The following is a 14,315-nucleotide window of genomic DNA, read 5'->3' as shown; positions in this document are numbered from 1 at the left end:
GCACATCTTCTTATATTGCACTTTTACAAATCATTTTTTTGAAAACAGACTCACTAAATTAGTAATAGTTTTTTTTTCTGATGGACGTTTAGGTAAACGCGCGTAAAGCACTCATTTTGTCGATCTTATTTGTAAAGTTTGGACTGCTATAAATGGTAATTTTGTATTACACATATCATGTACTCCACCTTTAATAGACTACATTTTTGTTATTATGACTTTGAAGTAGTCTAAATGAAAGTTAGACGAAATCAATTTTCTCCAGAAATTACTTCAAAACAAGTGACAATGTCTTTGAAAATCGACTTAATTTCAACGTAATTTTGATACTTAAACAGTCTAAAACATTTCCTAAAACTGTTCTTATACATCATTTTGTATAATTTACCACCATAATATTTTGATGAATTTTTAAAAACTGCCCTTTCTCGTTATATATTACCGGTGACGCGCGCTCGCGACCTCATAAGAAGGCAAGATGAGAAGACGTGCTAATAGAAACCAATACTTGTTATTTGGATATTACGTAACAAAAGGTGTACAATTTCACGACTAAATCTATCAATTTTACATTTCTGCTCTAAAATCGTTACCGGCCTCTTAAATATTGGAGTGTCATTGTAGTGTTTTATGTATTAGTGCATGTGTACTCTGAATTTGCTTCTGGAAAAATATTTACATATCTATTTTAACTCATATCAATATTCGGTGCTATAGTTATATAATAAAAGGGGTTATCACATGCTGCTGCTGATAATTAATAGATTGAGTTAAATTGAGCGTGTAAAATAAAATGTGCCGCAATTTTGCCTCAATCCGCATATTGCTTGCAAGCCAGTTCATATTTATGTTTTCCAGAATAGTTTTAAGTTAATGCTATATTATAAAACTATTAAAACGGATTATATCGCGTATATTGAATTTATTCTACATCCCGACGTTTAACAATTTTGTATGTATAACTGGCCTTAAAATTGATGATAGTTTTATTATTTTGTAAGTGGGTAGATTTGCACCAGGGCTCGGAAACCGGTATTTGCCCCATACAAAAATACCGGTATTATTACGTTCTTTTTCGTTCTTTGGTTTATTATTTCATTTTTAATGGGACAATCTAATAATACAAATTTGTAACCTAAATAAATGATTCAGTCCTACGTAAAGAGGACAAAATAGTTCAAAATATTGGGCTATTTCGGGGTTTTTTTTAAATACCGGTTCCGAGCCCTGATTTGCACAGTGTAGTTTTTCCTCAGTCACCCGTTGACCACGAACGCTGTAAAGGGTTCGAAACATCGGGATGTAGAATAAATTCAATATACACGATATAATCCGTTTTAATAGTTTTATTTCATGAGTAACTATCGCGTTAACCGAAGACAATATTAATGCTATGTTTTTTTAAATATTTGTGTTTTGCCCTATGGTTGCCTGAAAGATTATTTCTTCAGGCGTTAAGTCTGCCTTTTGTATTTGTTTTATTGTGGAATATAGTTTTGACTAAATAAATAAAGTAGCTGTCACAGAAACGAGATAAATGATTAAATGAGTTATTTACTGTAATTACTTCTTTTATCCTCAGATACAAGGCACATTAAAAGACATTAAACAATCAATTTTTAAGTCAATATTTACGGATCATTTTAATAATGGCACCAGTAGGGCTAGAACAGAAGTGGCGCGACAATATCTGCGAGATAGACTACCTACCCGCCTTTTTCTAAGTGTATTAACTAGAGAAGGACGGGTAGTCCATCTCGCTGGCGTGATAGACTACCCGCCCTTTTTCTGTGTATTCGCTAGAGAGGAACGAGTAGTCTATCTCGCGAGCGTGATACTGTCGCGCCACTCCTGTGCTGGCCCTACAGACTGACGCTGTCACCTAAATATTAATAACATATTATACGATATTATTATTAGGCTATAATCGTACATCTAATGTTTATTCGAGTTTTTGGAAACATTTCTACTGGTTACTATGAAATCTAAAAAAAGGCTAGGCAGGCTTTTTTTTTACAACTTAACGTCGTTGCCAAGCCATGTGTGCATAATTTTTAAAATTAGTAGAATCACAGGTGGAATATTATCTAAAAGATACTGAATATTTAAATTGCTTTACTATATACTTTCTCTTTCCTTAATTATTTAAAAATAGAAGGTTTCAACTTCACAAACAAAACAATTACTTGCGGGTCCCAAAAGGCTAAAGGAATTATTAAAGTAGTGCCTTTTATGCATGTTATTTCAGGTACACGTCAGCGCGACGTTTATAGTAGGTACCTACCTACTGAATATTACGGAACTGAAGTACTTGAAATATAAATATTTCTTTGGTAATCCGCGAAATATTTTGAACAAAAACATAAATGAATAAGGAACCCAACATAAAATTAATATTGGCGATAACCCAGTACAATGACTTGACATTATGAAGGTCTATATGATACCAAAGTGTGTAACTTAGATAAAACGGTGTACAGTTGTAAACACAACAAGTTGTTATTTGAAGTTCACAGAGTGCAGACGCAGTCATGGCGCCGAAAGGAGCGGAGTATAGCGAAATAGCCCACCGACGGGCTGTCGAGAAAAATACTCATGTAACGTTCCCTCAACTAAAGTATCCGTCGTTAAGGGATACCGGTTTAAAGGACTCGGTACAATGGCTGGAGGGAAAGGCAATGGATGACGGGGCAGAGGGGTTATGGCGTGTGCATAATGGTCTATACGATTTAGACGCGTTTATCAACAAACATCCTGGTGGCGTTGATTGGTTGGAGCTTACTAAGGTAATCCTGACTTACGGCATGATAACAGATCATTTCATCAATATTTTCAAGCTTTCGTTCTAATTCGTATTTTTGTCGTGTACGTTGTTGCGTGCGTAATTTGAAATGATAATGAAATTGAAATCATTTTGTAACGCAATCTTTGTATAATTCGTGTAGTACCTATTTAAAAACTAGATCAGAATAAATTTAAATTAATCTTCAAATGCACATCCCTTACGATAGTTTAGAGTGGCAGCAACCTTTTAAAGCCTAATTTCAAGGATAAAAAGTCTCTGGTTTTTAATTATAAATTCAGTCTAAAATGGCTCAATATTTAAAGAATGTCGACAAACAGACACACAGGGTATTAAGATAGACGCTGTGCAGAATATAAATTATTACGAAATTGTACCCAATATTACGTAACTTATATGTACTTATAAAACAAACAAAAAAAAACGAAGATTAACTTTTTTAAGTACTCAGAACTATATTTTTAATTTTTAAATGCTTGCCAATTTTATTATTTTCAGGGTACTGATATCACAGAAGCATACGAGTCTCATCATTTCAGTAAATCTGTCGACACAATTTTAGCAAAGTACTACGTAAGAGATGCAAAAACGCCAAGAAACTCTCCGTTCACTTTCGATGACAATGGATTTTACCGGACACTGAAGAGGGCTGTTGCTGAAGAATTACCGAAGGTTCCAAAGAATGTTACAAAATTGTCGGACAGGATTATAGATAGCTTATTCGCAGCCTATTTACTTTTAGCAGCTTTCTCATGCTATACAAAAGTACCCGTACTGGCGAATATGTCGTGGATGCTGGCTTCATTAATGCTCGCGTGGACAGTAGTTGCATCTCATAATTACATACACAGGAGGTCAAATTGGAGGATGCACCTTTTTTCAATGACCCTGTGGTCTTACCGGTTAGTAATATCATTTATGTACTTATAGGATTTTCTTCTTCTTTTTGGCCCTTTTCAAACTTTGAGATGTAGGCCTCCTTCCGTTATTTCCATTCTGTTCTATTTTGTGGTATAGGTTTTAATGTGAAATAATCAAAATATTTAAAAAATTTAAATGCCTAATATCTAGACAACGGGTCGTTAGTGAACATTGTATTTTGTACTTCTTGAACCCTTTCACACACTTTAAGCCCTTGCTACACGGTCACCGACAAGCCCCCAGACCGCGTGGCCTTGGTCCGTCCCGGACCGTGTAGACAGTTGTTTACAACAAAATTTGACCAAAACTGACCAAGGACAGACCAAGGTCAGACGGTTAGAAGGCTTGTCGGCGACCGTGTAGCAAGGGCTTTACACTTTCGTCGTCTTCTTCTTCTTCGGTACACGCATTACAGAGTAGTTGTGGAGTGGTGGTGGAGTTTTATACCTTAGCATCTCTTATAGAACATAGAATTACCAGTCTTGAGAATGTTTAGGCCCGCGGATTAATTTAAATTTATATTTACAGGGACTTCAGAGTATCGCATGTGCTATCTCATCATCTGTATCCTAATACGCTAATGGACTTGGAAGTTAGTGCCTTTGAGCCTTTGGTATATTGGACTCCAAGAAAAGATAAGCCTTTCTTTTCCAGATATTTCGCATTCCTAATTGAAGTTTTATATTTCCCCTTTGCAACTTTCGTCTACTTCTTTGTAAGGTTAGTATTTTCTCTTGCAATAATTATAACGTACCTAGTGTATGAACATTATGTCCCCAATCGACACTAGGCCAGCGTGAACGCACAATAATTCTCATGTAGGTACTAGAAAAGGCTTTCGCCTAGCTGTGGAAAATATTTACTCATATAATCTGATGATCATCATTATCGTAATTATTTGTTTTGTATTTTTTATTCGTTATTTTATTTAGAAGCTCAGTGCGAAGAAAATTTATATTTTAGCCTATTCCTGCCTTTCTCAGCGCATATATATGTAGGTGTTCTATAGTTTTTAATGATACATGCGTTCATTCATCGCGAATAAATCTAAGATCATCATCTTTAATTGCACCTTTGCGTCAACAGGAACTTATCGGCCATATTCCGAAAAGACTATTTCAAGAAGCACTGGCGCATCACGGACTTGGTTGGTTTTCTGGTGCCACTGTGGATGTGGGTGGTCAGCGGAGCTACGTTCTATCACGTGTTCACCACTTGGTTGTGTATCATTGCCGGTGCAAGCTTGACCTTCTACAAAATTGGTTCCAATGCAGCCCACCACCACCCTGATATTTGGAAAGATGGCGACCAGCCCAGGTAGTTAACCTTTGATATAAGCATAAGAGCAGTAACTCATTTTGAAATGCGATTGCGACCTTGTACTTGTACGAAGTGTTCTACAATTTAAAGAGATTTACTGCTCTTATGCTTAGCGCGGCATATTATGTATATCAAATGATCTTTAATAAAATATGATATAGGTAGTATCGGTAGGTACATACGTACCTACCGATCCTTGTTGAGTCCGAAGATAAACAATTTTATTTTTTTATTTATGTCTAGAGTACAGAAGTGCTTGTGCTTAGAAAGACTCCACAAACACAATTCCTGAAAAGCATAAAGCTAACTTATCTTGGGTTATTTTTAATTTTAGTAAAATCAGTAGATTTCATCCGTAAATTTCCATTAACAATTTCAGCTACAACACGGAAACTCCGGACTGGGGCGTCCACGAGCTGGAAGCCGTCATGGACCGCAAAGACATCAACAGCGGCCACTTCACAATCATGACGTTCTTCGGCAACCATGCGCTGCACCATCTCTTCCCAACTTTGGACCACGCAACACTAACCTACCTGTACCCCATGTTCATTGAATACGCTCAGAAATTTAGAGCCAACTTCAGAATGACGAACCAATTTGATCTGTTCATCGGACAGTACAAATGCGCTTATAACACAGAGTTCAAAATTCTTGACAAGAAAGAAGAATAGACTATTGTTGAAGCTGTCCATAAGAGTTGTACTATGTGTACTTTTTTATTCGTATAAATAAATAATTAAGTATCAAACTTTCTTTTAAATCTGAATCATAATCTCTAATAATTGCCCCCTTGTAGAATAAAAAATAGGTTATTGCAACTAGTTGCAGTAACTATAAATAGACTGTGTCTAGATAACAGTCAGTCATTTAGTAGGTAGGTAAGGTAGGAAGGCTTTTTTTTGTCGCCGGTTGCCATAGTTACGTCTCCAAGGTCCTTTTTAAAAACTATGATTTTGTATGATTTAATTTCACCAAACATTCATTTGGGTTTTTATTGATAGTTATATTATTTAATTATGGCCAATGTTTAGTACATTTCTAACAAACTGTTGTTGTTTTCTCACAACTGAGGAGTCATAATAAAACATTGATCCCGCAAAAGACACACATAGCTGTACCTAATACCTATGTCCAGAAATTTATAAATGGTCATTTGAACTACCTACTTGTTCATCTTCAAATTGTAATAAATATAATATATATATTCCGATTCTCACGAGCCTTTTCATATAATTAATAATAATGTCACACAATATAGTTACAAAAACTTTTTATACTTTTTATTCATTGTCTCTATTCAGACCGAATTCCGATTCCGGTTGCGAGACATGCGTGAATAAAGTTTTCACTTGCCGCCTTTTGACGTTCAGTGTATTTTTTAATAAGTGTGTAAAAATCTACTTTGTGTTGTTGTTTATAAACTAACAATAACACCACTATCGAGTGAAATGGGCGATTAAGATATTTATTTCGGATATATTAAAATATTCCTAAACACATCATCTATCATCAGCTTTATAATATCTGTGTAGAAAAAACACTCTACATAATTAGACATTAAAACACTCGTGTGATCTTATTATGACCCACCTACACTCTTATTTAAATGGTTTCATTATGTAGCAGTCACATAATAGTACAATCATGATACAAGTGTGCTACGTTGGACATTACACTCGATATTGTGCGTACGAGCTGGCCCGCAATAGGAAAGCCGATGTGTGTAATAACCAAAACACACGTGCTTCACACGATGTTTTTCAAGACAGTTGGAAAAAACAAAACGTATATATATATATATATATATTTTTTTTTTGTAAACGATCAGTGAAATAAAAGAAAGTGCCAACAGACACAATTCCGGACTAGTTCGATAATAATTACCTATATAATGAAAAAAAAACACGCGGGTTTAATATCTAGATTATGAGCCTAAAACCGGTTCAATAAGTTCCACATTACTAAGAATCGGACACAGGTAGCAATTTTAGGACGGTTTAAGTAAGTTCTCGAAGTTTTTACATGATTCTAAAGAATAACATATAAGGAATATCATCAAATATGAAATGCTCGTATTAGAAATGTAATTTGTTCGGAACGTAAACTAGTGGCATTGGGCCCGATTCAGATTTTGAAATAGACATCTATTAGATATCTTTTAGACATCACCAAGATACGATAACGATATGTTTAAGATCTAACCTGTCAAATTTAACATTAGCGCGATTCTGGAGATATTCTTGAACGATTTCCACAAGATATGACTTAGAGATCCAATTCACATCTAATAGATATTATATAACTCTATCTAACGTAAAAATGACATTGGTTGCCCGAATTGCCGCAACAGAGAACTAGTTGAAATCTAAACTATAACGTATCTAAAATGGATCTAGTACGTGTCGTCTCTTGTGAATATCTTGAACTTCGAATACGGCAGATTGTCATTTTCACCTGTCACCTCACCTTAAGGTACCTTAAAAATATAGTACATCCCGTACATGTTAAGCGAAGCGATTTAAGCTGGACGTTATTGAGCCTGCTCGCAGGAGGTCCTGGGGTCAAATCCTGGTAAGGGCATTTATTTGTGTGTTTATACATAACTACATACATCGTCGTCTAGTACCTACAACACAAGGCTTATTGAGCTTACTGTGGGGCTTCCTTTTGAAGCTTCTCAAAACAAACTTTAAGTTGTAATTTCTTGAGAGTAAGGAATTGACTAATTGGGGGTTTCGTATTTCTATTCAGTAGAATACGATACCCAATTAGATAATTCCTTTAAGCTATTCAATAGGCTGTTATTTTGGAGACGTCCGATTGTAAAGCTATTTTAAGAAGACTGCGCGTTTAAATAACATGTTGTTTGTTATGGAAAGATACAATATGATATTAGGCTACAGTTGCGTAATATTATGTAATAATATAAACAATATTTATTACTGAAAAGATAATCTTTGAACTTATACCAGATAACATTATGACTTCTACTGATTTACACAAGTCTTTAATTAATGTGATAACAAGGACAAATTATTTTTTTATCAAGCAAAAATTCATCTGCGAACGATGCTAGTAAGCTTAGAATTAATTTAAAATCTAGGATGAGACTTGCAGGCGTATTCTGATTATAATAACAGGTTAAGAATGGATTTGATCTGTCAGTGTCAAAAGTCATTCTCTTATTTTAGAATTTACAGGGGGGGGGGGCACATTTTACCACTTTGGAAGTGTCTCTCGCACAAACTATTCAGTTTATCCTATCTATCTATCCATAGATACCCCACACGTATGGGTTTAATGAAAAAAAAAAATTTTGAGTTTCAGTTCTAAGTATGGGGAACCCCCAAAATTTATAGTTTTTTTTTCTATTATTGTGTGAAAATCTTAATGCGGTTCACAGAATACATCTACCTACCAAGTTTCAACAGTATAGTTCTTATAGTTTCGGAAAAAAGTGGCTGTGACATACGGACGGACAGACAGACATGACGAATCCATAAGGGTTCCGTTTTTTGCCATTTGGCTACGGAACCCTAAAAAGGATGCAATGGTCTATTTTCCTGTTTCCTAAATATAGTGAGTGGGGGATCTATAGTTACGTTCTTGAGCTAAGTCTGAGTGAACGGGGAATATTACCACCTGTGTGTGGAACAACAATACCGCCTAAAGGCGGTATTAAAATACGAAGTGGTTGCATACACTTAGTAAGGTATGCTCATGATATATTAATAAATTTGTGAACCAGCGAACGAAATGTTTTATGACGCGAGTTTATTATTTTATTACTTCCCGTTTTACAATGTTTTCCATCGCACCTACGAAAAGATTAAGATTATAATTATTTCAATGGAATTACGTAGTACAACATATATATTGGTCCCCCATTCTGTAATTTTTGAGGCGAAGCATAATAGGCAGAGAGACCCATTTTCGGCATTCAGCCACAACAAATATTATTACAAACACGTACAGCTACATATACACCTACCTGTTATTATATTGCCCAAATGAAAATAATTATTAAGAAACACAAATAAACGAATTAAATACACTTATTTTTTATAGCTTGATTTCCAAATCTCTGACTTTCGTAGTTCGCACGATTTACTCATTTATTTTATTAAAACTTTATTGCGAATAATACAAGAATGCAAAGACATGGCAGATGAAAATATAATGAAATACCATATTAAAAAAAACATTAAGTAGTCCCTTAATATAAGTAATTAGATTGTTTTTAAGTTTACAAACACTTGCGTCGAATTTAGTTTTATGAACAAGTAGGATATGGACAAGTGTGATGAAAAATATTGCAACGCAAGATTATGATGTCTCACAACAATGTAAAATCGCTGCCAAGTTACCATGACATTTTGTATTCTTATTTTAATCAACACAATATATCACGAATGTCTGAACCTTATATTAAATCCGGCGTAGCTAAATATTTAGTTGGCGGTGCTGTACAGGAAATGGCAGTAGGAATCGTAGGCATTTCCGACAATCTTTTCCGATGCCGACTCGCAACTTCCGGTTTGTCTTTAAAGACACAATGCCAGATTAACACTCACGTTCCGTTAAGATTGCGTAATATGAAAGTACACATAAAGAACTCTTTCTTTCTTAAGTACCTACACGTAAAGGTCAGTTTTATACCTATAGGTATTTTTATATTGGGTACCTAATCTAATCCCTATCCAGTAGCCAACAGGAACCCGATTCAGATACCACAATTCAAAGGTTGACTGGAAGAGATCCCTTATAGGGATAAGTTCGCCTTTGTACGTTGTATATTTTAAATTGTATCTTAACTTGTCTTATGTACAATATAGTGTTTACATACATACATACAATTTCTCATGGTTTTGAACTGGTATTGATTGATACATGCGAAGTGAAGTAATAGTCCTCAATTACCAAGACGATCGTTAAAGTCGTATCAAAACCATAAAAGGCCATCCTATCTTAAACGCACTTACAAGTCTTACAACCCCTCTGGTGTTTATGGGCGACGACAATCGCTTACTATCAGGTGATTTGTTTGCTGGTTTTCCTCCTATATCATAAGAAAAATGTTAAATCTGAATCGAGCGCCATGTAATATACGGAGCGGAGTTCTGACCGCCCGCTGTGTGCGTTATTGTAAAGACTCACGTACATTCGAAAGAACGCAGAACTCTGAACGCGGAACTCGGTACTCCAGACCTCTCTCTGTCTGGGCGGGCTCTAAGCTATTTAAATCACCTACCTACTTTACAGGGCAGTAAAGTCAAGAATATCTCAGTAGTCATGCGATCCGAGAGGTTTATAATTTGTATAATACCGTAGTGTAGAAAATATTACGTCCTTTTCTTGATCAGAAAATGAGTTTTCTGCCAACACAGTGAGGGGTAATTTGTTATTTACGATCTTCTGCACCCATTTTTAATATCTAAGTAATCAATCCCCTGGGGTAAACGGCAACATTACTTCTCACTAGCGGTCAGATAGACTCCTTACCTCCTCAAATTAATTTAGTTTGCCGGCAGTGGATACACGAACTGAAGTATTGCTTTGACCACTCAATACGTTGAGCCGATTTTCCGGGGTCTCCAAGTAAGTGGTCATTTTATAAATTCGTCGTTTTCATTTCAATAATTTATATTCGTACCGATACAAATCTCGATAAAACTGAAAGCGGCATTTCTAACTTTATAACTTATCTCAATTTGCAAAATATGTATGTCCCTACGGATTATCGGTAGCAATCTGAATCTAGTCTAGGATCTGATCCGTTCTAGATCAGAAGTTTTATTCCAGCTTAAGCAACAGTTAGATGTGCTTACTTAGTGCAGATCAACTGGTCCCGTAGACAACATGTCAATCGCTAACGCTACGTAGCGAACGAAACGCAACTTTTACTGTCGCACTAATATGGAAGAGTGATAGAGAGACACAAAGCGATTCGATGGCGAAGCGTAAGCGATCGTCACCTTGGCTAGGCCGCCTGATCTCTGTATACATAGATCTCGTACAGTATGCAGGTGCGGAACTGTCGCTATTCAGAATCAAAACAGTTACTTTGTAGCATAATACAACTTGCGAATGTCTCCTTTAAGTCCTTATACTTCGTATCTTAATTTCTTGATCGTTGTAAGAGGCTTTTAATTGGTACGTTCTTGATTACGGAAATTTCTACGGTCCGATTTTTAACAAGATAGACTACATGCGTGCGTAAAATAAATAAGTCTCGAAACCAACATGCATGACCCGATTATTTTTTTTATTTAATAAATACCCGATGCAAATCATACGTACGTTAAAAAATAACTACGTGATTTACTCATAGTTATAACAGGACAAGAGACGCCGATCACTGTGTCGTATAAATGTACTACTTGGAACAAGGTGAGACACAGATTTACGTATTTTAATATCTTCAACAAAATTCTGTCTGTCTTCACTTAACCTCTTTTTTCTTCTTCGATGCACTGTTGTTAAGCGCGTACATTTTAGAGTGACTCTCTACAATCGCTACACGGCACACACTTTGGGTTTTCTCACACAGGCACGCCTTATCTCTCGCCAATGCGATCTTTGTCTAGTATCCTCTATCTGTGGCTTTCTCTACTCATGTTCATCCTTTGCACATATCGTCTCTCCAGGGGACATGTACCTACAAAGAAATTGAAGCCCCGAAATAGCCCGTTAGGAAGCAGGCACTTATTAATTCCAAGAACTTAACTTACACAATCTCGGAAATATCTACTCAAGCAGGATTTAAGAGATGAACATTACTGGATTTAATAATTGCGACGCTGGAATAACAACCAATTTCATATTTAAATGAGGGTAATATCACTAAAGCCACGGTGGACTTAAAATTTCACTCAGACGTTTAACTAGAGAGCTACTACGGCTTATTTCATTTCAAAGCGGTGATTTCTCAGACACTGGTGTCCACAAGAGAATTTGTTACAGCAGGTTGTTTCTTTTATATCAGGAGACTAATATGGTAGTTTTGTAAGAATTTACCATGGTTTGTTTCTAAATTTTTCCAATGAGATTTTGAAAACGAAAACTATTTATATTAGTATAATTGCAATAGGTACCTCAAGTGGCTTCTTATTTATCAATGAAGTTACGGTTGGGGGGGTTAAAGAGTAGGTAATACGTCACCGTTAACGCCGTGAAAAACGGAGGGTTGTGCTCTAGGTTAAATGTGTAAGAATGTGATGGATAGTTTCTGTGTTGTACATAGCAACATTACTGAATGGTTTATTTAATTAAACTATAATTATTTTTATAGGAATAGCGTGAAATGTTAAAATGGAAAAGGATGTATGGATGTGTAATAATAAATCTTTATTCAATACTAGCGGTACAATTATAATGACCAGATGGGCGTTTTTTTTTAAAGTTGTCCCCTACACTTTTTTTTCAAATTTGGGATTTTTTATGTTATTTCTACTCAGAATCACGAGCTCTTTCTATCCTAATAGGAGAAAAAAAAGTGTCCTAAGGTTTTTATTTCCATTCCGTCACCATTTTTCATAGACTTTGTATGGCGGTCGCGGAATGGAAAGACCGAAAAATATATGGAAATTTTGGGACACTTTTTTTTCTCCTATTAGGATAGAAAGAGCTTGTGATTCCGAGTAGAAATAACATAAAAAATCCCAAATTTGAAAAAAAGTGTAGGGGACAACTTTAAAAAAAAACGCCCGGATGATAAAACGAAAATAAATAAATGAATAATGTTTATTCAATATAATGGGCACAGTGTATGATTATAACGCGTACAGACGCGTTATAATCATACACTGTGCCCATTCTCACAGGAGTAGAGATAATTACCGATGCCAAATTAGGCGTTTGGTTAATTTCAGCATTAAGCTCTCTTTGATTGCCATTACTATAACGCATAACGAAGTATGTACGCCACGGTTCCATCGTAGCCCGCAATTCAACGTGATTGATTGTAAGTACCTTAGTTACTCGAGCGAGGATATTAAATGGTTGCTTATAAGATAAATATGCTTGGCTCGTATAACTCAAGATAATTCAGAGGCAAACATGAAAATATTCAATAAATATTACTTCACGTGAACAAATATTATTATGATCGATTATGTTTGACTGATAACATCAATTTGGACTGTATGTATTATTGTTTTCATGCATGGGTTTTTTTTATTTTATTTTTGAAGTGAAAACTTCTTTAGCGGCGCTTTTTGTGATGGGGAAAAAATGTTAAACTCGCGACAGGTCACGTGACCGTAAGATTCGTAAGACGTAAGACGGACACGTGTCCTGATCGAAAAACTGTTACAATGTCATTGAGTTTTCACTTCTGCCAGCACTCCCGGAGTGCAACCCGTTGTTTTTAGGGTTCCGTAGCCAAATGGCAAAAAACGGAACCCTTATAGATTCGTCATGTCTGTCTGTCTGTCCGTCTGTCCGTCCGTATGTCACAGCCACTTTTCTCCGAAACTATAAGAACTATACTGTTGAAACTTGGTAAGTAGATGTATTCTGTGAACCGCATTAAGATTTTTACACAAAAATAGAAAAAAAACAATAAATTTTTGGGGTTCCCCATACTTCGAACTGACACTCAAAAATTTTTTTTTTCATCAAACCCATACGTGTGGGGTATCTATGGATAGGTCTTCAAAAATGATATTGAGGTTTCTAATATCATTTTTTTCTAAACTGAATAGTTTGCGCGAGAGACACTTCCAAAGTGGTAAAATGTGTGTCCCCCCCCCTGTAACTTCTAAAATAAGAGAATGATAAAACTAAAAAAAATATATGATGTACAGTACCATGCAAACTTCCACCGAAAATTGGTTTGAACGAGATCTAGTAAGTAGTTTTTTTTTATACGTCATAAATCGCCTAAATACGGAACCCTTCATGGGCGAGTCCGACTCGCACTTGGCCGCTTTTTTTATAATTATTATCTGTAAGCTCACGAGACGGTGGCAACAACAAGAAGGTAGGTATGTAACCCCGCTTGAATCAAATGGCAAGCAGAGAAAGTAGCCGTCTTTCATTTACAAAAGTCTGTTCAAATTAATTATTTAATCATCCGGCCACTTCATCATTAAAAACTTAATTGAATAAATTACTTCATAAGAGTTTTAGGCAACCACTTTTAGCTTAATTGCCATTTATAATTCTCAATTCTAATAAAATGCTTTATTTTACAGATTTAAATTCGCAGACAATTTATGTAAGTAGGTATGTATATTCTCTGAAACGAAACATTAACTTACCTTCG

At 35.5% G+C, this 14,315-nt stretch overlaps 1 protein-coding gene across 1 annotated transcript; it reads left to right on the top strand.

Moving 5' to 3' along the window:
• The first annotated feature begins 2,486 nt into the window (after positions 1-2,486).
• On the top strand, positions 2,487-5,786 carry LOC134649456 (cytochrome b5-related protein-like). Its single transcript, XM_063504212.1, has 5 exons — positions 2,487-2,786; positions 3,302-3,705; positions 4,253-4,444; positions 4,811-5,041; positions 5,424-5,786. The coding sequence occupies exons 1-5, from the start codon at positions 2,532-2,534 to the stop codon at positions 5,716-5,718; spliced, it is 1,377 nt and encodes a 458-aa protein (XP_063360282.1). The 5' UTR covers positions 2,487-2,531; the 3' UTR covers positions 5,719-5,786.
• Positions 5,787-14,315: the final 8,529 nt, after the last annotated feature.

Source organism: Cydia amplana, chromosome 7 (assembly GCF_948474715.1).
Source record: "Cydia amplana chromosome 7, ilCydAmpl1.1, whole genome shotgun sequence".
In the NCBI taxonomy this organism is placed as follows: domain Eukaryota; kingdom Metazoa; phylum Arthropoda; class Insecta; order Lepidoptera; family Tortricidae; genus Cydia; species Cydia amplana.
The sequence above is the reverse complement of the archived record's forward strand: the minus strand, read 5'-3'. Positions and strand labels throughout refer to the sequence as shown.